Source organism: Neomonachus schauinslandi, chromosome 7, assembly GCF_002201575.2.
Source record: "Neomonachus schauinslandi chromosome 7, ASM220157v2, whole genome shotgun sequence".
Lineage (NCBI taxonomy): Eukaryota > Metazoa > Chordata > Mammalia > Carnivora > Phocidae > Neomonachus > Neomonachus schauinslandi.
In genome coordinates this window covers 145811422-145834388 of record NC_058409.1, presented here as the reverse complement: position 1 = coordinate 145834388, position 22967 = coordinate 145811422, and the positions used below count along the sequence as shown (strand labels likewise).

Below are 22967 nucleotides of genomic sequence, written 5' to 3'. Positions count from 1 at the left end.
TGCTTCTAAACTTTATACTTCTGTTAGCAGGACAGTACTGAGAGTTGTAGGGGAGCATGCGTTCCTTGTGCTTCCCATGAGCCAACTTCTCACCTAAGGTGATGGCTGTTCAACGTCACAGACTCTTCTCCGGAGGAGCCCCTTCTGCCTTCCAGACAGTTTTCCACCGTGTCAGTGACTGACACAGGAGACCCCTAAGACGTCCTTGCTAACAGGGAGGGTCGCCTGTGGCTCTTCCCTGGTGTGGGCACTAATCCGCTAACCTGATGTATTGAGTCCTGCTAATAATGTGGCCAATCGGTGGCAAATTTTAGGTAACGTCTCAAACTTAAACAGGCCTGCTGAGCTGCCGGCAGGGCTGTGGTTCCATGCTTTATGGTGTCGTTGGTGCTTACTGACTGTTGAAGTGATGGAAGCTTTACTCCCCAAACCTTGGGGTTTGATAGATATTTTGGGAAAATTGCTGCATTTTAATGTTGTATGACTTAGAACCTTTTTGGATTTATAGAAATTGGACTCGTGGCTGGCTGAATCACCATCATGGTTGAGTGAGATTTTCTAAAAAATTAAACACGGTAAACTTAATTTTAAGTTCCAGTGATAGCCTTGATTGTATTGCACGTGTACCAAGAACAAGGGTGTTGAGGATTGATTTCCTCCTAGAGTCCTGTGCGTGCTTTCAGTGGCCTCCAGGCGCCTTCAGACCTGCTGCACAGTGTTAGGAATGGTCGCTCCATGTGATTTTTGGGGGTGCGGGCAGCACTTCAGGTGAGACAGAGAAGGGCCGATAGAATATGTGAGGTGATATGATGCCCCTTGCCTTTGTCACTGGACACTAATCAGTCCTGTTGAGAAGTCTTCCCTTCTGGTATGTGGACTATTTTGCTAGCTATTGAGCTAACATTATGTTGTTATTGAGCAAATTTTATTTTGTCTTTGTTTTATTAATCAAACTTTAGAGTGGAAGCAGGTGAATTTGATTTGTTTTAATTCCCAGGATTAGATTACTTGGCCCCCTAGAATTCATCGTTCAGACTGACCAAGGATGACGGTCTTTCCTTCCCCCAGAAGGAGTCTTTGGTGTAGATCCTTGGCCCTGAAAGTGACCTCCTCAAGCCCTGGCCCGCCCCAGGACGGGCTTTTTCGCCCAGGGTGGGCAGAAGGTCCGAGAGGCAGCTCCTGAGGCAGAGGTGTGAGCGAGGCGGTGCTCAGAGCTCCCTCTTCTGCCGGGAACGCTACAGTTGGATCTCTGTTAGGAACAGAGGGCCGGACACATTGCGCCCTATGCACATTGGCTCGGGGACCTCCTGGGTGGCTGGCACCTTCAGGGGAGGACAGCTGAGTGGTGGCCCCGGGGAGGCTTTGCGGCCTGCAGGGCCTCCCTGGCCGTGGGGGCCGCCGCGGGACTGGGAGGCCCTGCGTGAGTTCCACTCTGGCCTGCAGGGATGGGCTTCCCTCGGCCTCCTAGCGCCGGCCCCACAGTGACTGTCGTGGACACGGCCTTCAGTGCCCAGAGGAAGTGTCTGACCTCGTGCTGGTGGGATGGGCCCGCGGTCTGGGCCCCGGCCGCTGCCGCGATGTCTGCCGCAGGGCTTCCATTTTACCCGGTGCTCGCGGAGGAGAGAAGAGCGCAGCGCGGGCTCGACTGTAGTGGTAACTTGAGTGTGTTTTCTCTTTTGTCCACCAGACTTCATGAGGAAATCATTGACTTTTATAACTTCATGTCCCCTTGTCCTGAAGAAGCAGCCATGCGACGGGAGGTGGTGAAGCGGATCGAAACCGTGGTTAAAGACCTTTGGCCAGCGGCTGACGTGGGTTCACTCTTTACTTGTGTCACACCAGGGACGGCGAGCGCCCGGGGTCATAGTGGCCCCCCCCCCCCGCAACACACACCGGGCCTGGCCCTCGTGGCTCCCAGGCAGGGCTTCCGCAGGCGTGGCCCTGGGGAGGGTGGGTGGGGGGTGGCCCCTGGGAGTTGGTGAGACCTGCATGTTCCCAGGCCCTGCCCCGCACCTTCCCGAGCAGCGCCCCTGGGGTAGGGCCTGTGCCCCGTGCTTCACACGCCCGCCGGGTGAGAGAGGGGACCGTGGGCTGAAGGAAGTTTGTTTCTGGAGTAGTGTGGTTATCGTTCTTTTCAACTCGCCTTGAGGTTAGAAATTCTACCCCTCGCCCTCATTACACAACACGCAGCATATGTTCCTTTTTGTAGAACTGGAAAGAATTTCCTCACCTAGCACTTGACCGTGCACAGATGTGTGTTCCTTGAGATAGGGGCCATGGGCACTTGGGTGCTTGGCATAGGCAGTGACATACGTCCTGTGACCAAGTTGATGACGGCCCCGGGCGCCTATCCTCATCAGTCAGCCTCCCTCTACTGATGATGGTGACTGGAGACCACCCAGTGATGGATGGATGAGCTGGGCTGGGGAAGGCATGAGTGCTCCCAGGGGACAGGGGCAGCCCCTCCATTCCCTTCCTCTTCTGTGATGACATTCCACATTTTTGTCTTTAAACGTGAGTGCCCTGGGGCAAAGCCCCACCTCTGAGCCTTGGCTACAGGTTTGAAAATTGTTGTCAGCTTTGGGCAGTTGTGGGAAAGGCCAATAATTGTCTCATCTCTTAATTGGAGTTGTTAACCATTCCTTTTTGGGGTAGGTCTTTAAGGTAAAGGTGAAGAGGATTTTGTTTGATGGTGCTTTGCTGTACCCCTGGCCCCCGCCCTGTGCCCCAACTTGCAGGGCAGGTCTGTTTTCCCCCAGAGTGGGAGTGAGGCCTTTCAGTGAGCAGCGGGGGAAGGCGGACTGTTTGAATTGTCCCTTGTTGTGAGACAGCCGCTCTTCTCTTCCAGGTACAGATCTTTGGCAGCTTTAGTACAGGCCTTTATCTCCCAACCAGGTGAGTACCAGATCTGAACCGCTCCGGTTAGTGCTGATGCATGTTTAGTTGGGGTGGGCCGTGTCTGCATGCGCGTTAAAAAAGGCTAAATGTAGAATTCTCAGGCTACAAGTGTAAGCTAAAGGAAAAGACTGTGGAGTACAGAGGGAAAATTGCAGGAAATAAAATTTAATCTAGTGTTATAATTGATTGTGTTTTTCCTCTTGCACTTTATTTGGTATGTTACAAAAATGCTGAACACCAGAGACATAAAGACCAGTGGGAGGGTCATGGGAAGAAAATGCGGTAGAAAATATTCTAAAAGTTTTGGATATGTTTTTGAAAATTGATCTTCTATTTTAATGAAGATTCAAGCAAAATTCTATTTAAACAGTATTTTATAAGTATTTTGTATTTTTTAATTGAAAAATGTCCAATAAGTTTGCATCGTAAAATTGTTCTCCAGTGTTTCCTCGTCAGGAACTATCTCGATACCCAAATCAGTTTTATGTGCATTGTTTCCTTAAGAGCTTACTCTCTCCTAACCCACTGTTAACATTTGGACTGTGAAGAGGCTGTGCTCTCAGAATTTGGGGTTGGCATTGGCAGGGCCAGGAGGGAATTGACCAGATTCCAGGTGCCGGGAAGCCCCAGTCAGCAAGAGGGAGGCAGTGTAGACGGCACAGAAGGAAGAGCCGGGAAGCCTCAGGGGGGCTGGCATTTTCATTTCAACCTCTTCAATTACTGGGGATGCTGTAACACAACATCCTTGTGTTACGATAGTTCATAAAGTGCATCTTCCCTCCCTCAGAGGGTTCGGCTTCAAGCGGGTGTGTGTGTGTGTGTGGGGGGGGGCCCTGGAAGGAGATGGGAGTGTGCACACCGTGGTACTGGTCTGCCCCAGATGTGTGTGTTCCTGGAGAGTGATGTGAACCAGGGCTTCACGCTCACTTGTTCTTCTGTCCAGTGACATCGACTTAGTGGTCTTTGGAAAGTGGGAGCGTCCTCCTCTGCAGCTGTTGGAGCAAGCTCTGCGGAAGCACAATGTGGCCGAGCCGTGCTCCATCAAAGTCCTTGACAAAGCTACAGTAAGTGGGGGGCCCTGCGGAGGCTTTCTCACACTCGACAGCAGTCGTGAGTCACCTGTGGCTTTAGCTTAGGCTGTTGGCAGGGGTTACAACTTACACTTTGGAAGACTCCTCTCCTTCTGATATAAATGTACTTGTGTTTATTTAGAATATTAGAATTACCAGCTGAGAACCTATTTCATGACGATCCGAACAATTGCAGGTTGTGAGAGCATCATGCTGCACTTGGCACTAAAATATGATCAGTGAGCTTTCGTTAGGACGTAAGAAAAGGACGCATTCAGGTGCTGCCCGTTCAGGCACACACAGTTGATGATGAGAGCATGGTATCTGCACAGAAAGTGATTACCATTTGCCAATTATATTTAAGAAACAAAACTCACCTATTCCTTTCATTGTTCAAAATTTTATCCATATAAAGACCTTTGATCATGGGGAGAAGTTGGAAGATGAGGCTGCTTTGTTGTGTGCTCATCAAGGTTTATCTGAGTCCAAGATTAGAGACGGTTCAGGAACTGAAGTCACTTGCCCGCTGTGTGGTCGTGAATAGAGCCCCTGAGCCCTTCCCTCTTGGGGCTCAGCCATTTGTCCCGTGGTGTTGGCTCCTCGATGAGAACGAGGCAGTGGCGGTCTCTGACCAGGTATCCTGGTTTAGATGTAGAGAGGAGCTAGAGAGGCCAGGCCTGGTTGTCCTGGGCTCCAGAGCATTCTGGCGGACAGACCATGTCGGGTAGTAACTGCTTTCACACATGGTCTCCTCTGCTGCTAGGGGTCCAGCATAGACTTAAGGGGAACTGAGCCCCACCGGTCTTCTGCCCCTTTCTGTCATCGCGAGCTGGTGCCGGGCAGCCCCACCATCATCTCATCCGGGGCCCCGGGGCCCAGCGGGAGGGCTGTGTTTAAGAAGAAAGCTTTTGTATATTGAACAACCACCGAAAAATAAGTATTGTGGTGCTGTTACTAATCTCTAGGATCTGGGGTTCAACCTGTGGGTGTATAGGAAAGTGTGTGTGTGTGTGTGTGTGTGTGTGTGTGTGTGGCAGGCGGGCACCAGGAGTGGTTTCGGGAAAGCATTCGTGAGTGTAGAGAGGAAGGTGCTCCATAGCCGTGCCCAGTGGTGATGGGGAGCAGGAATTCTTCGCAAGGGAGGTAGTATATTGTAGAGCTATGGTCTTCTTCTGAAACAGTTTGTGGTGAGTTCTTTGGGAAAGCCTTTAGTTTTCTGCCTTCCTGGACCACACCTGCTGTGGCTCACTGTGCCTGGCGGTCCTGGCAGTTTTGATGATCTCCAGGAGTCGCCGTCACCACCAGCTGCCCATCCCTGTGTCCTTGGCAGTTTGCGGCCAGATTAGGTGTGCACCCCGGATTCTGTGAGGTGTCCTAAACCTTTCATTAGACCTCATTTGTTTTGGTTAGGGAACATCCTTTTTCATTTCTTAGAGGCTGAAGGAAACAAAGTCTTGCCTTTTGTTGCTGGAAGAACACAATTTTGTGTGGGGGGTGGGGAGGAGTGTGGTCTGTATGGCTGCTGGGGCAGCTTTGATGAGGCTGGTTTTGAGCACCTTGTGATGGTGAGTCTTTTTGATGAGAATATTTCCAAAATAGCTTCTTCTTCTCTGGTTTTACAGGGGAGTGGTTTTTTGGTTTTGTTTTGTTTTTTAGTTAAATTGTCTTAGTGAAAACCCAAAGTAGAATTGTTTGGAGAAACAACATCAGCACAAAATAGAATTGAAAAACTGGCTTTGAAGTTACTCTGAGTGTTTTCAGAAATTCTTGCAAATGTAATTTGGGGACCTGGAGCCCCTCTGCATCATCAGGCACCCCCGGGGGGACAGGGACTTAGTCAGCTTCTCCTGTAGCCCGGGCCTTCCTGAAAGTAGTGGCTGAGGCTGAGTCAGGCCAGGAGGGCTGGGCAGAGGTGAGCACTGGCCGTTTTCGGGGCGGGGGGCAGGGGGGCCTGCGTTCCAGGGACTAATGAGGTTGACACTGGCAAAAATCCCTTTTCTTCTCGTTTTTAAAAATCTCTCAGCTCTTTTGTGAGTTAGGGAACAAACCTCTCTGTACAACATAGGAAAAATTTTGATGCCAGACTGCAGTGAATGTTGGCCATTAAGGTATAGTTTTTTCAATTAAATCTTTGCAGGTACCTATAATAAAACTCACGGACCAGGAGACTGAAGTTAAAGTCGACATCAGCTTTAACATGGAGACTGGGGTCCGGGCTGCGGAGCTCATCAAGAATTACATGAAGGTGCTGCCGTTGGCGAGCTAGGACTGTCAAAACGGGGGGCGGGTTATGTTGGGCATCTTGCGGAACTTTAACCTGAATGATAGTCTTTAACGATAAAGACGGAACAGTTAAATTATTTATCCTACAATATTATTTCTAGAGATACTTGGAAATTGATATAACTTTTGTAGATTTACTTTCCTATTGAGTGTTATTTTAGAGAGCTTTGTGAAAATGTTCTTTCTCACGATTACAAAATGACCATCCCTGGAGCTTAGCGCGCCTGATTTGCGAGTTTAGTTTATTGGAAGTAGAATACATCATGATATAGTTTGCTTACTTTGGATCGTGTCAGTGCCTAACGATGGGCTAGCAGACTTGTTCATTGAGCTGACCAGGTGTGTGGTCTAGTTAAACAGATGGTCTTTCCCTCCTATCTTAGGGAGAGGGGTGAAATCCTTTATAGAGGCAACCCCAGCATCGTAATCTGGATACTGCCTCTTCCCACAGGGTCAGGGACCTTGTTCCTTCAGTTTTTCCCTTAACTCTGCAGCAGCAGGCTTGTCTGCCTTAACTGCTTCCCTTAACTTCTGTGCCCAGGAGAACATGAAAACAGAAGCTTCCACTGTCCCCACACCCTCTTCTCCAGCCTCTCTCCATTTCCTTGTTACCTTCACTCTGCTCTCCCTGTTTTTCCGCTCTTGTTTTCCCACCTCATGATCTGCCCTCACCCCGACTCCTCTCTTGGGGGCCTCTGGGCGTTGGAGTTTTGCACATCAGTTCCAGGACCTTCCTGGCTGTATCCCCTCCTCCCCTTCCTGCCCCCGACCTGCACCTGTCATGGAGCAAGCTAGGCCATGGGGAATAATTTGAAGGAATACACTCACCCATACTCCCTGAGCTCTTCTTTGTTGGAGGAGCTGCTCCAAACTCATACCTGCAGAACCGTGACCTGGGATGTGGCTCCCAATGGGGATCTTAGCAAGCCCCTCACATAATTAATTCTCAGGCCCCTAAAAATTGAGGATGATTGGCCTAGAGCCTTCCAAGTGACAAGAGGATTGAGTAAGCTTTTCTTTCTACTATGTGAAATTTGCTGTGTGACAAATCTTTAAAGGTATATTAACTAATTTTTTTTTTTTTTGAATTTACAGAAATATTCATTGCTGCCTTACTTGATTTTAGTATTGAAACAGTTCCTCCTGCAGAGGGACCTGAATGAAGTTTTTACAGGTGGAATTAGCTCCTACAGCCTAATTTTAATGGCCATTAGCTTTCTACAGGTGAGTGTGTGTTCTCTCTAGAGACTTTCATAGGCGCACATTCTCCCTTGATGTTGTGAAGCCATTGCTTGGTGGATTCCAGCCGCCTTGCTCTCCCTGCACTCTTCTGCTTTGGTTTAGTAGAAATTGACTTCTGATTGTCATACTAAAACCAGTTTGATTAATACTTCTTTCCTTTCTCTCCTTTATAGCTTATTTTTGTAGTTGATTGAATGGTTCGAGGGAGGGCAATCTATTCTGGTCCCATCCATTAGGTGTGTGTCAGTCTGAACTTGAGGACCCCGTCCATGTAGTCTTTCATGCCTTGATGGACAATTGGTTATTGACTGACTTGGTTATTGACTGTGATTTATGAAAAATTTGTCTCAGAAAAAAAATTGGGAACCATATATGGTAAAAAAAAAATTGAAGAGAGCCTTTCTTCTTAGATTGACAAGACGTAAATATTTTGTTTTAAATTTTATGTGGCTCTTATTTTGTTGAGTACCGTGGAACAATCTGTCAATAGAAAACCTACCTATACGTGTTAAATGCTATGATACTGATACTTGTTTAACATATAAAATAGTTTTATTTAACATATAAACTTAAGTATTTATTTAACATATAAAATAGTTTCTGAGTTAATGGAAACAATATTTTCTTGAATGAAGGGTACTCTGTTCTTCACAAAATCTTTCCTGTATATTCTGGCTGTTCCTCCATGTTTATCATTAATTTTGTATTTGTGATTGGGCTTATTAGGCTTTTATATGCAAAATTTGGCCATTTTTCTCCTTAATACGGCTGATGGAAGCAGTGGTTACACCACCTTTCATTATTTTGACTTCCGTGGCACATCTTTGCCAGAGATACTTGAAGAACAGTGAAAACGGAATCCCACCCTTGTTTTCTTATGGTTTAATCCCATTGCTTTGCCGTCCACGTTTTCCTCTGTGGTGCTGCCCTTGGAGTCATTTTCCCTAGTTTTTGGACACTATTTTGAACTAAATACAACCTGCCACTCTTGACTTACTGCCTCATGTTTTTCCTGATTTGAACTATTTCAGTAGCCTTGTTACCATGCCTGCTATTTGCTTTTATGGTGCCGGACACTGGGCTTGGCACCTCCTGCCCCCTTCCCCCATAGGGTCCTGGCAGCAATGCGGTGACCCCACGGAAGGTCGCACACAGAGTGGATGGCTGGCCACGCCCCTTGGCGCCCTCCGTCCTGCCTCAAAGCTGAGCCTGTCCTGCCCGCCTGAGGTCCGAGGGCCCAGCCTTGCACTGGCTAGCTCTCCGGTGTTTGACTTTGTGGAAGGCAGAGGTGAAACTGCTGCTCTCGTGCCTCGAACACAGGCAGGTCCTCAGAAGCCAAGTGCTTGTGAGCCCTCGAAAGCCTCCTGAGTGTCAGGAGATGCCTCTCCTCGGGGAGTCATGTGTTCTCGGTTTTCAGCCCTCTTGCTTCTGTCAGGAACTGTGCTTTCCCTTGGACGTGACCATCAGGATGCAGAATGGCGCCGTCCCTTAGAGCTTCTGCTCGGCTGGCCTGCCCGCAGGCTGCGCAGGCCGGCAGGGGGGCCCCAAGCCACACATGCCGACTGAGCACTTGCCTGATGCCAGCAGACTACGTTCTTGATTAATTTGTTTCATTAATTTAAGTAGAAATAGCCACCTGTGGCTGGTGACTGTCCTCACGGGTCGCGCAGGTCTGCACCGAGCCTCTTCGATTGGGAGGGTGTCGGCAGACAGCGGCTGAGGGGGGTTCAGTACGGGCCCATGCGCTGCTTGAAGGAAACACGGTGCTGAACTGAGGCTGGTGCTAATCGGTGTGGCAAGCAGGGATGTAAATTTGGTGTAAATATTATGACACAACACTAATCACCTGTACACAGTTAAAATTCATCTTTCCACAGTCCGTTCTGTCACACTGTTCAGTCTGATACTGCCCTCTATGGGTTGTCTTTTGGAATAATGGGACTAAGGTTAGAATCTGTGACGTGACATTCACCACCTAGATGACTCTAAATCGTGGAGAATACGGTCTACTTATTGGTCAGTTTTTGGTAACTTGAGGTTAATCAGAGGTCTGTGTTAGTAGGAAGACCCTCTATGGATTATGAATTCCAGAGAATTAAAGTATAATAAAAAATTCAGATTAGAAGGTTTTCTTTCTTTTGAACGCTCTGTACTGACAAAGGCTATCCAGGCTCTGTTGGTGCCTCCCCCTGCCACCCGGAGCATCCTCCTGGAGTTGGTGTGTGAGCAGGTGTGACTGATAGTGTGTCCTTGGAGAGACCACGAGGTAGCGGACTTCGTTGCATGCGGTCTTCTGTAGAAAATGACTTGAATCCAAATGGTGGATCTGTTGCTTTTACAGTTGCATCCGAGAATTGATGCCCGGAGAGCTGATGAAAACCTTGGAATGCTTCTTGTAGAATTTTTTGAACTCTACGGAAGAAATTTTAATTACTTGAAAACCGGTATTAGAATAAAAGAAGGAGGTGCCTATATCGCCAAAGAAGAGATCATGAAAGCCATGACCAGTGGGTACAGACCATCAATGCTGTGCATTGAGGACCCTCTGCTCCCTGGTAAGTGCCTTGCTCCTCACTGGCCACAAGCCTGGGGGCATGACTGGCGCCCGGAGTAAGGGGTGGGGGGAGTCTGCAGTCCCTGCAGCCAAGGGTGGCCCCTCTGTCCTGACAGGTAATGGGGACACCTTCAGAAGTCTGTCTTTAATGCCTTCTAATTCACTTCTTATGAAGTTGGAATGTGTTTACATTCTGTAATTTACCAGATAAATGTAGAAAGTGAAAATTAAGGAAAAAAAGTTTATTTTTTCTGATTAGGAAAGTATTTGTTACATATTCATCATAAACCATTCACTTGCAAGAAGTATGTCACATAGAAAAGCAAAGTATGCCACAACCCCCTTCCATTCTGGTGTGTATTTCACCATTTTTTTTTCCTACACAGATATTAATATTTATTGCAAGCTTATTAATTAAGCGGATCACGTAATTCAAACAGTTTTGTGACTTGTGTTTTTAATTAAATCCTAGAACCCTTCCCTGTGTGTGTAAGGTTTGTTCCATTGTGAGGATTGCTGCATTGACCATCCGAGGTGGTGTACGGTTTCCCCGGTTTTATTCCCTTGAGCATAGTGAAGGGTGCTCGTTCCCCTTTCTGTTAGGGACGGTCTTTCTCATCTTTGCCGATCTGATAGAACATGCAACGTACATGTCGTTGAGTTCGCATTTCTTTAATGATGAGTGAGGTGAAGCAAATTTTTGTTTATCGATTCCACAAATGTTTACTGAGCACCTGCTAGGTGAGACACTCTTGTTACTGTTGGTGATAAAGTCAGTGACAGACAGGTAACAGAAAAGGTGATGGAGGATGTCTGCTCCAGGTGCACTGCCCCGTCTTCCCGTTGTGTGCACTCACGTGCTTTGTCCATCTGTCTGCCGGGCTGTGTTCCTCATGACTTCGTGAGATCCTGCCTCTTCTTCGTCATCATGCTGTACTTTTTTTCTCCCCAGTTTGTCCCTTTGCATCTGTATTTGGTGTTTTTGTTACTCAGTTCCTATATATATTTTTTAATGTCCTCAGATTTAATGATTTTTTGTTGGTTTTGTTTAATGGCTGCTGGAGTGTGAAATTCACTTCTTAAAAACCCTGTGACAGGAAGCCTGCTGACTGTTCTGTTGTTTACATACGACAGGACTGATGCCATGCTTTCTCAGGACGGCTTTTCCCCGCAGCAGAGGAACATGTTTTCACATCTGTTTGTGTTCGATCAGTTAAATTGCAGGGATTTCCAGTGTCTTTGATGTCTGTTTAAATGTACTTGAAATGAAAGCCCGCATTATCACTGGATATATTATCAAACTTGAAAAGGAAAATTTCAATACTTAGAATGGCTCCTAAAACATACTGCTTACTTGCATTGTGAAGAATGAGTACATGTGAATTAAAACTCCAAACTGCTGTTACTAAAAGTTAAGTTCCTTGACTGAGGCTCACTTGGTGACTTCAGTGATGGTTTCATCTGATCTGCCACCCGCCCGGTCCTTAAAACTGGAGAGGGGAGACCAGACATGTTCTACCCTGAAGGACTTGCTTCCTGCGGGCCCCGCGGGTGCTGACTGAACTGCAGCGTGCCTGGTCCGGGTGCTGCTCGGTCAGCACGGCCGCGGTCTGAGGCCGCTGCCTCGGCTCTGTGGGGTGGGTGCCGCCTGGGGAGTCGCTGGACTTCTTCGTGAACTGTCACTGTGTCTCTGTGAATGACATCTCATGGAGGTGGACCCAGATCTGAGGCTGCAGGTCAGGCCCTGCGGCCCGTGACGGTCATGGGACGGGCGCGGGTGATGAGCCGTGTGCTTGCACGCGCCCGCAGTGGCTCTGCTGGTGGGGTCCGGGGGTGTGTCTGCAGTGCGGGCCCGCAGCTGGAGAACCGACGTGACACAGTCACACGCATCGGGATAAAGGGTCCTACAGCCACCTTTCTGTTTCAGGAAACGATGTTGGCCGCAGTTCGTATGGGGCCATGCAGGTGAAGCAGGTGTTTGACTACGCCTACATTGTTCTCAGCCACGCCGTGTCGCCCCTCGCGAGGTCCTACCCCAACAGAGACTCTGAAAGGTAACGCAAGTCACGCATCACTGTCCTGGGCTCACAGCCCCGGTGGCCTGGCAGCTCCCTGCGGCAGGCACCGCTGGCCTCTGTCCTTGGCTTCCGTGAGTTTTCTTAATGGGTACACAGGCACATTCTAGTAGAACCTGAAATAATCGATGAGGACCACGTTTGGTTCATCCGTGGCTGAGCAGTGTGAAAATTTCTTATTTGGGGATTTGACAGTTTCTTTAGGGCATTTTATTTTGGGCAAGTGATTTCTGGCCTTTTCACACTTTGGAATGTGATGCGTTCTCTTCAGGCTGTCCTCAAGATGCACAGCTGAGCTTGAAGGGAGTGTGCATGTGGTTCCACGGGCCTCCCCCCTGCCTCTCTTCTGCAAACTCACCCCTCATTCTGCATTTCAGCACATTTTTGCAGTGTACACTTTTACTGGTAGAGAGAAATACTTACTGCGTGGTTGGGAGGTGGTGAGATTGGGGGGTGGAGGGAGGGAGTGAGGGGGCAGTGGAAGGGAAGAACAGTGCAGCACGGGGATTCTGAGGCCTGGCGCGCATGCTGATCGGCTCTCCGTGGGTTCTGTGCCTCTGCCCGCTCACGGTGCTTTCTGGCAGGGCTTTGGGCCTGTGCTGGGTGCTTAGAGTCTGGGCACCGTCTGCTTGTGCCGGACCTTCTTGAGTGCTGGGCCAGGGCGGGGAGCGCTCCCCTGCTTAGGCACTGGGTTGAAACAGTCTTTTGTAGTAGCCATCTGTGGGTTCAAGGGTGTCTGCATAAGTGAACTCACTTTTTCTATACTGTGATCTCAGAGCACGTTTGCGCTTAAGCATCGGAAATCATAACACAGTTCGTAAAATTATTTTAGCTTTCTTCCTCTTTCACTTGGCAAATTGATACGTTGTTAAAAATATAAAATAGCTAGTCTGCAGGGTTTGTGGCCTCCGACGTCCCTCTGCAGCACGCTCATTCCCCGTGGTGTCCCTTTGCAGTACTCTAGGAAGAATCATCAAAGTGACTCAGGAAGTGATCGACTACCGGAGGTGGATCAAGGAGAAGTGGGGCGGCAAGGCCCCCCCCGGCGCCCGAGCTTGGTGAGAGCTCGTCCGGTCGCGTTACTCTTGAACTTCTGACGCCTTGAAGCAGGAGTGTCTCTTTGTCCCTCGGTGCTAATTGTTCCCACTGAGGAAACACCTCACTTTCTGTAAGAGTTTACAGCGGTGAGATTTAGGCCAGCAGGAATACAATGCATGCCACACACAGACCTTTAAAGTTTCTTCTAGTGAGTGCATTAAAAATGTGAAAAGAAACAGGTGAAGTTCCATTTATTTATTTATTTATTTATTTATTTATTGAAAAGATTTTATTTATTTATCTGAGAGAGAGAGAGACACAGCGAGAGAGGGAACACAAGCAGGGGGAGTGGGAGAGGGAGAAGCAGGCTTCCGGCTGAGCAGGGAGCCTGATGCAGGGCTCCATCCCAGGACCCTGGGATCACGACCTGAGCCGAAGGCAGACGCTTAACAACTGAGCCACCCTGGCGCCCCTGAAGTTCCATTTTATAATGTACTTTATTCAACGTAGTATTCAACATTTCATCACGTAATCAGTATGAAGAGTGTCGGAGAGATTCCGGCCCCGGGCCGGTGCTGTGCCCTTGAGGCCCGGTGGGTACCGGCAGCGCACCCTGCCCCAGCGCCCCAGAGACGCGCACTCTGTGTTTAGATTCCGTAAGATTTACAGTAGAAACCTGTTTACACATCCAGGTCGTTCCAGACATGTTTTAAGGTTGTCCAATAACTGAAACCAGCATACTTTTAAAAATTAAGTAAATTAAGTAAAACGAGGAATGCGTTTGTGAGTCTCGTTAGCCGCATGTCAGGGCTGGGCGGCCCCCGTGGCCGGAGGCTGTGTGGTGGGGTGTGCGCATCCGTCCTCTCACCAGGTGCCTCAGCCAGGCTGTGTTGCCCCCACAGACAACAGAATTAAGATAAAGGAGCGAATAAGTTCATGTGAGGGGGATCCGCCCCCGCGCCGAGACCCGGAGTCCCCCTACAGCCAGCGCCTGACCTTGTCTCTGCCCAGCCCCCAGCTGCTCTCGTCCGGCTCGTCCGCCTCCTCTGTGTCTTCGCTTTCCGGGAGTGACATTGTGAGTGTGCCTGCCGGGGAACGTCTGTGGCGTGCTGTTTAGCCTCCGCCAGCCGGGGTTCCTCTCTCCCTTCCGTGTGTGTCTGTGCCGCCGCCCCAAGACGGCCCCGAGGGGTCCCCGCTCCGCCACGAGCCTCTGCCGGCGGTCGGGGACCCCGGCCCTGCTGCTCACGGCCCAGCTGTAGCAGACCTCCTCGGAAAGCGTTTTAGACGCTTGTGTGGGGAGGAAACATTTAAGTGAGGTGTCTGTCCCGTGTGACCGGAACGTTCTTCGGTTCTGAGAGGACTTGAAGGGGGGGGGCGGGCGGCTTGGCAGATCGGGCTGTGCGCTCGCGCCCGTCTGGCTGGCCGCGCCGCGGGTCCTGCTTCCGTCCCCGAGAAGCGGTGCGCCTCTCCACGGCCATCCCTGTTGTCTTTTCTACATAGGATTCTGACACGCCGCCCTGCACAACGCCCAACGTTTACCAGTTCAGTCTGCAGGCACCAACTCCCCTGCTGGCCAGCCTACCCACCGCCTTGCCCGTGCCGAGCGGCAAAGCTCAGTCCGCTCCTTCCAGAACGTTGGTCATGACGACTAACACTCAGGTACGCGGCGGGCTGGCGCCCTTCCCACAGCCGGGCCCCTGGGAACCACGTCTGAGCTGCCGCAGGTGCTCTAGCTCTGGCTGGTACTTTGGAATTAGAAATAGGTCTTCGGAAATCTCTGGAAGGTACATTTCTATCTTGTAGGACATCCTCGTGCTTTGTGGATGGATAGAATGTAACTCCTGTCATTCTACGGAAGGCCGTGTCCTTGGTCCCACCCTCTGTGGTGTGTGCAGCAAGGGGACTCCTGGCCCTCGAGCTCTGAGGGGCTTTAGACAACAAGGTCCAGGTTGAGCGTCTGTCTGAAAATGACTGACACCCAGCCTGAGACTGTGGTCCGGGGCCTGCGTCAGTTGGACTCTGGTGCTTACCGGCCCCCGGGCACGAAGGGACCACCGTCCCTGCTTCCTCTCAGAGTCTCCCCATTTACACTCTTGAGAAGTTTTAGTATAAACTTTGACTTTCTCACGTTATTTTTAGGCAGTATTTATAGAGCTTTTTCTGTTAGAATATGTCCTTTGTTGGTTGTTTTTTAGTTTAGATGAAATTAGAAACCTGAAAGATAATTTCAAAATATTGAGTTTGGTATCCATTTGACAGTCACACACAACTGAACATGAATTTGTAAAAACCCACCGCATTAATTCCCCTTTAAAGGAAGGTCCTCTCTGCAGTGCGGGCTGTGATTTGAGCATAGAGAGACGTGGGCACGAGCAGACACACGGACTTATCTGTCTGTCTGTCGTCTGGCTCTCTGCCCCGGGCCGTGGGGAGGGCGGAGCGCAGCGCGCCCCTGTCATGCACGGGCGGCAGTGGCCGGCAGAACAGCCCCACCAGACACTTGTGGGTCCTGCGTGAGGGCATGACGCTGAGGCACTTGGCCGCAGTGTCCCCCAATCCGTCATTGGTCCTAACCTCACCCAGGGGCTCAGGTCCCCCGAGACCCAGTGTGGCCGCCACGCAGTGGTCCAGCTGATGCTCTGTGCGTGGTTCTGGCAGGAAGTCCAGGAATGTTCCAGGGACAGGTCGCAGGCTGCTGCTGGTGCCCTGGTCTCATCTGTCACTTTGCTAACAGAAGTTGAGGCTGAAGCTAAGGTCGTTCACATTTTAAGCCAAGGCTTGAGGCCCACTCTCTCATTTTATTTCTAAACTGCAAACCTGACTTCTACTGGAGCAACTCAGTAACCCCCTGTACACATCACGGGCACACTCTCCCGGGAAGCTCACGGGCTGACAAAGTGCCCCGCTCGGGATGAAGTGGGCCCTGAGAGCTGGGGACGTGAGTCTGGCAGACCCCGGTGACACGGGGCCCCGGGGGAGCAAAGCCCCCACTGAGGAGAGGGCCTGAGTGCGCTCCAGCCCCCGGTGGGGACCTTTGGTAAAGCGTAAGGAAGGCTTTGCATGTGCTCTGGAGCACCATATGGGAGACCCCAGCTCCTGTTCCATCCACTGCCTCGGAGTGGGGGACCGCAGTTAGTCTCCAGCGGGGCAGATGCATAGGATGCCTAGATGTGAGCAGTGCAGTTCTCAGAGGTCTGAGAGGGGTTCCCATCGGCACCCCTGTGATGCAGAAGTACAAGTACTAGAGGGACCAGAGGGGCAGGGGGAGCAGGGAGGGGGCCAGCCTTTCCCAGGACGCCTCTGCGGGCTGGCATCCCTCCACAGGCCATTGCTTGGACCAGCGTCAGGCCTCCCGTCCTGGGTCAAAGGACAGGTGTACTCTGAGGACTGACTTGAGTTGTTGCTTGGTCTTCAATGAGTAACGAGGTTTCATGACTTGGGTTACTGGGCATACTTTCTATTGTAGTTGCTGTTTCAGAATGTAGAATATTTCTGATGCAGAACAAATCCTGTCAGGTTATAGTAAAACACAAGCTATGTGAATGAGCCTATTTGCAAATGGCTGTTCCAAAGCAGCGCCCTCCCTTCTCGGGCTCAGCACTAGAACTGGGGACCTCTGTAAGCCTGGTGCCTCATGGAAGTCTCTGGTCGGTGTGTTCCTAGACCAGGTTTACGATACCTCCACCGACCCTGGGGGTGGCCCCCGTCCCGTGCAGACAAGTTGGCGTTGAAGGAGCTCCGGCGTTGAAAGCTGTTCACCACATGTCTTCCGCGGCCGTTCCGTCCGCATCTCCCAACCCGCTCTCGAGCCCTCACCTGTATCACAAGGTAGGCCTCCCGCCTGGCCTGGGCCCGGGGCCCAGAGCCCAGGGCTTCCTGCTCTGTCCGCCAGAGACAGGGTTCCACAGCGATGTGGCTTAAAACGGAACTTGCTTTCTCATCATTCAGCTTCATGTTTGCTTTTCTTTGTGGTGACTGAAACTTTAAGAGTGTTATTTTCCCGTATAATATAGTGTAAGCATCTGTCTTCATTCTTCCATTGAACTTGTTAGCATAAAACAGAAGTTGGAAATAAGGTTCAAAGTGAAGCATATTTTGTTTCCCATTGATCTGTTGAATTAATTTATATGCCACATACTTTGGTTTTCAAGAAGCAGATGATACCATCAGGAACAGTGCCGGTGTGACCTGGGGCACGGGGGGCCTGCATGGGGTTTGCTTTCTCGGTTCCAGTGGGGTCCCTGTGAATGCGCTGGTTGGTGCCCCTGTGGCTTCTCTTAAGTCCAGATTCTGTACACGAGAAACTGTTCTGTGGTAGGAAAGCAGGTCGATATTCATTCCCTGTGCCCTTGAAGGGCCGGAATGTTTCTGAGGGCTGTGACGGACGTCTGCCTGTGGGATCAGGGTGCAGTGTCCGAAGGCGGGTGTTTTCCCTTGGGCTCCGGCGATATTGGGGACCCTCCCCTCGATGACTCCAGTCAGCTCCTCTTTTGCTTATCTGATCATATTTTGCCAGTAAATTTTCAGTGCTTCAGGGTTGGCTCTCTGAAGCCGCGTAATTAAGGCCGGATTGTTACATTTATTTGGAGCTACGTTAATAGAGCCTTCCTCCTTGGAGTCGCCCCTCTGGGCACGATGGGGTCTTCCGTGCACCCGCGGCGTCTCACGCTGGCCTGCCGGAAATACTCACGGGGGAGTTATGACTTCTCGAACGGGAAAGCACCTTCGTTAATCGCACTTTGGCTTTCCCTCTCAGTCCCCCTGCGCTGCTTGTTTGCTCTGCACCCTTCCTGAAAGCGGCTGTGTTTTCTGCTGGCCTGCCTCGCGTGGGGCTGTGGGCACAGGAGCCCCGGCGCGTACAGCAGCCTCCCCGGCCCCCGGGAGGGAGCTCGAGCGCCAGCCTGCTGGGCCATAGAGCTCCTGCATGTGTTTGCAGAACATCACAGCTGCGGTGCGGGAAAGACAACCAGGGCCCCTCTTTGTTCTGTGGACGCACAGACCAGTTAGAAGTGTGATGCTCATGTCTCCGGATGTGCGTGTGCGTGTGTGTGCGCGCTCTGATCCGGGGCGGGGTCCTGTCTGTCTCCTGGGTGCATGTCTCCGGACGTGCGTGTGTGTGCGCGCTCTGATCCAGGGCAGGGTCCTGTCTGTCTCCCGGGTGCAGTGGTCACTGTGACACGGAAGCATGGCTCTCGGCTCCTGCCTGCTCGCGGCCACGTGGACGCTGCATGTGGCAGTGTGTGCTTCCACTGTCCTCGGGCCCGGTCTCCGGGGGGGTGCGTGCTGCCCCCGACCGGGCCCCACAGCAGCGGTGTCTGGGTCCCCGGGGCAGCCTCCCACGTTGCACCCCTCTGTCTCTCCAGCAGCACAGCGGCGTGAAGCTGTCCCTGAAAGGCTCGCACAGCCACGGCCAGCCTGGCACGTACAGCTCTGTGGGCAGTGGAGGCGTGCGGCCCCCCGTGGGCAACCGGGGGCACCACCAGTACAACCGCACCGGCTGGAGGAGGAAAAAACACACGCACACGCGGGACAGCCTGCCCGTCAGCCTGAGCAGATAATAGCCCCTGATGGCGCCGCCGGCCTCCCTGCTCTTGCACAGACTCGCGCCGGGCGGCCTCGGCGCCCAGCCCGGAGCGGAGACCAGCATCCAGCACGTCGGCCCGGGCCCCGCGGACCGCCCGCCGCTGATCACTCTGCATGTTCCTTGTGTGGTGGTCACGTCCATCTTCAAGAACAGCTCCTTGTGCTCATCTGTGAAGCCTTATGAAACGTGGACGCTGTGTCTGCCTTCCTGGGCTTCTTCCCTCCAGTGCCGGACAGAGCAGGTCTGGACCGGGGACTGCGGGGACGGACAGGGCGCTGGCCGCGGCGCTTCTCGGCGGCCGGTCTGGGTACTTTGCGGTCGGGGTGTGTTCGTGGCTCGCCCGCCAGAGCAGCAGAGACCAGCCCCCGTTCTCGTTCCTTCCCCAGCGGGTGGGCTTGGGAGGTCGCCATTGTGTCACTGCCCTCACCTTTTGTTTCGGATTTCAGAACTGTTTTTCTATGTAAATATTGAAAACTTATGATTTGTGCAATAACTCAGATATTTTTATTTAATTCATATTTTCACATAAGTTATATTTAAGGGAGGAGGTTTTTTAAACAAGCGTAGGTCCTTTCCCGAGTCGCATTTTCTAAGTTGGGTTCATCGTGTCGGCTGGTTGTCTGAGGAGCACCGCTACCAACACCGTGAGTGAGGGGCTCGGGGTTTCCTTTTATGTTTTTCTTTGGGTCAGACACGAGGCCTCTCCGTCCGTGGCGGGGGAGCCAAGTTCCCTGCAGGGGCTTGGCTCCCGAGCCTTCTGACCAGCTGCCCGCCGGCCCTGCCGTCCGGCCTGTCTGTTGTCTCGCTCTGACCGCAGAGCTTTAAGGTTTTGGTTTTCGGTTCTTTTAAAGTAGACAACAAATCCAGCATTTAAAGTGCCAGAAGTAAAACTTTCTAAGGGGAGAAAGGGTTGTCACGTTATAAAATCTTAAAAAAAAAAAAAAGTGAACTCTCAAGTGCTTCAGTCTGTTTTAGTCACACAGCCTGTCAGGAGGGGTCCGGTGAATATCAGCACGGACAAGGGCACCCAGTTTTAGGAATGTGGAGAAAGGAATTATGTTGATTCCGTGGAGGAATCTGTATAGCGGTATGCATTCGTTCTGTTAAGAGCAAATCTACAAGAAGTCCTTGAGCTGCTCAGTGCACCGTGGGGAGTTTCGTGGCGCATCGCGGGAGAGCCCGGCGCGGGGTGGGGCCGGAGCAGCGGGTGCCCCACTCGAGAAGCATCCAGGTATACTATGCAAGTGCTGTCCGCCATGGCAACCTCTGTCCTACACCCATCCTGCCCGTCCCTGAGTTTTCGGAGCGCCACAGTTGTCCTGGTGTTAGTTGCATCTCATAGGTCATCTGACCTCCCGTTTTTAAAATGGGGGGTTCTGGCCCTGCTGAACACTACAGGTAGGTTGATCTTTGAAGTCCACTAGTGGAGAAGGTCCAGTCGAGAGACTTATCTACCATGACACCTGATGGAAGTGCAGAGCGAGGAGCTCTGGAGTGCGGACTGGGGGCGGCGTCCCGGCCGGCCCGTCCTCTGCCCCTGGGACCTGCCCTCCCCACCCCCCCCAGCACCGTCGCGGCTGCCGGCCACGGCTTCTCCGGGGGGCCTTCCAGAAGAGAGTAGCACATGTTGTCTGCAATTCTTGATGATCGAAAGTTATCAAAAATATTTAAAGATATTTAAATTGTGAATCTATTGATAAAGAAGTATTTATAAAAACTGATAAGTAGGCCTGTACTAATCTCCACACATTAGCAATATTGACTGTCACCCTACATCTAGGAACCACTGCGGGGCATGGGTCCCGCGGGGGTGCATTTTAAAGCTCGATTCACAGACACAGGCGCCATGCTCCATCCCCGTCATGGTGAACCGAATGAATTGGCCTGGCTACCACGGTGGTCACGCACTACAGGTTGAACAAAACGATATCATGTTTCGATTTTTTTGTGTGTGTGGACAACAATGTGGAAGCTAAAATTGACATATTTTTATGTAAAGTTTTTCTATTCTTTGATTTTTAATAAACTTTGGAAACCAGTTGGTGTTTGTGTTGGAGTGTGTGCTTTCCTTTCCGGAGAAGGGCGGCTTCTGCCATTTCGTGTTCTTGAACTTTCTAAGGAGAGCAGTGAGGAATCAGGTTCTCATTGGTTCGGGAACTTCAGAATGCAGGCGAGGTTCCGGTGCTGTGTACAGAAGACCTGCAGCTGAAGCACAGTTTTTGCCCGCGTTCTGGGCCCGGAGGGGGTCCTCACCCCGCTGACTAGCCCCGTGCCACATCCCACAAGCCAGGTGTGTGACCCTTGGCACCAATGACGCTTTCCGGGGAAACTGTTCCTTCTACATCTCGGTCAAAGTGGATCACTTTTTTTTTTTTTTTTTTTTTAATTGGGGAGCACAAACGGTGAGGGGCAGAGGGAGAGGCCGGCTCCCCGCTAAGCAGGGAGCCTGTCACCGGGCTCCATCCCAGGATCCTGCCCCTAAGAAGAACACATCCTAAACAGCCACGCAATCAAAATGTAACTTAAAATTTAACCTGTCAGAATTTATAAGGAGGTATCAAAAAGCCCCGTGAGTGACCGACAGAACGGCGTGTCTTGGCCTGCGGGGGGCGGAGGGGGGGTGCGCCAGAATGCTCCACCCCGGAGCCCGGCACAGCCCTCATTCATCCGCTCCTTCCACAAGGGTTTCCGGGGGGCTGCAAGCAGGTGCTGTCCCGAGGACACAACAAGGCCCTCTGCACACAGTGCCTACGATCCCACAAGGCTGCAGAGGACCCCAGAAAGCAACTCCTGTGCCCGGTGTCAGTGCTGTGAGCAGTGGCTTGAGGCGGAGTGACAGGTGTGTCTGTGGCCAGGACCACTGCAAAGGCCGTGGGCTGGCCCGCTGGCGGCCAGGAGCAGGTGCAGAAGCAGAGACTGGAGGGAGGGGAGCCGTGCCAGGAAGCCGCAGGGTTTCTACGTCCCTGTGGCCACTCATTGGAGAACGGGCCGGAGTCGGGTGCTGAGGTGGCCCAGGCGAGCGATGACCGCCGCGGGAGGGCCCCGGGCAGGTGGGCTGGGGCCGGCCAGGCCACGCTGATGGGGGGGGGGCCGCAGGGAGGGCAGTGGCCCTGGCCTCCCTGTGGGTTGCTGCCCACAGCTCTCAGGATGGCACGGTCCGCAGGAGCCCCAGGGAGGGGGAGGCCCCCCACCCCCTGCTGGCTCAGGGCAGGTGAGAGGAGGCTGTGTTCCCTGGGCCTCCCTGGGCCTCCCTGGGCCGTGGGGAGTTGCCCACGGCTGCTCACGGCTCACACCGTCCGTGCTACTCAGCTTCGGGTTGATAACCTGGAGGTCACCACAGTGATCCCCAGAAGGGGATCCCTGAAGTCCTAGGATCCCGAATTCGCTCCCATGTGGCCGGGTCTCTGTGACTTCCTCTTCAAGTTGTGCAGGGTCGTGCCCCATCTTTATCTGTGTTCGAGGTACCTGGGGTTCCCGTGCACGGCGTGTGGGGCCTGGGCTCCCAGCAGCAGGTGCACGCGGGAGGCGGGGTCATCCGCGGTGCAGACATGCCCGCTCACCTGCACACATTTTTGTGTCAGTCACCCTGTGATAATCTAACTGAGGTTTTGACACGGATGTGTAGTTTATCTTCAGCTTTTCTAACTTGTTAAGTCCCTGCCAGTCCTTAGGTAACTTAGATGACCAGGGGAAGCTGATAGAGGAGGGGAAGTGGCCACTGAGAAACACAGCGGCCCCGAACATCCCACACTTGGGGCTAATTCTTACTAAGAATGGCTGGAAAACAGGTCTCGCTGTGGTGTTTCCACGGCTCCCCGGGGGTGGGGCAGTTCCTGGGTGATCTGTCATGGGGGCCCTTGGACAGAGCTGGTGGTGCCGACGCCCCGTAGTCTCCCGGCATAACTGAGTCCTGGCGCAGGGCAGGCCCATGACTTCGAGGCCCTGGCGTGAAGTGAATTCCAGGCAAGGTCAGTAAACCCGCCTTGGATTCTCCAGACGCTGCGTTCTCTGTCCATGACCTCTGGCCCTGGACGTTCAAAGCACTGACAGTGTTAAAGGTCATACAGAGGTGCTGTGGGTCACTTACGGGTTTGGGAGCAAGTGTGTGACTTGAGGCAGATTTGAGGCCTTCCTGCTGGAGTTTCCTGAAGTCCTGAGTGTCTTTGTGGTGGTGATGGCTGTGGACAGCCGTGGCCTAAGCCAAGCCCACGCAGCAGGCGAGT

The 22967-nt window shown here is 52.0% G+C and overlaps 1 protein-coding gene across 1 annotated transcript in view; it reads left to right on the top strand.

Annotated features, from left to right (window-relative positions):
- Positions 1–20777, top strand: part of TENT4A (terminal nucleotidyltransferase 4A) — a 45207-nt gene extending 24430 nt beyond the window's left edge. Inside the window, exons 2-13 of the mRNA XM_044916647.1 lie at positions 1688–1811; positions 2849–2895; positions 3842–3962; positions 6106–6213; positions 7347–7475; positions 9835–10048; positions 11975–12101; positions 13079–13167; positions 14063–14235; positions 14661–14819; positions 16824–16988; positions 18527–20777. Coding sequence (XP_044772582.1) covers positions 1722–1811; positions 2849–2895; positions 3842–3962; positions 6106–6213; positions 7347–7475; positions 9835–10048; positions 11975–12101; positions 13079–13167; positions 14063–14235; positions 14661–14819; positions 16824–16988; positions 18527–18718 — 1614 coding nt within the window. The 5' untranslated portion in view covers positions 1688–1721 and the 3' untranslated portion in view covers positions 18719–20777. The remainder of the gene's footprint in view (positions 1–1687; positions 1812–2848; positions 2896–3841; positions 3963–6105; positions 6214–7346; positions 7476–9834; positions 10049–11974; positions 12102–13078; positions 13168–14062; positions 14236–14660; positions 14820–16823; positions 16989–18526) is intronic.
- The last annotated feature ends 2190 nt before the right edge of the window (positions 20778–22967 follow it).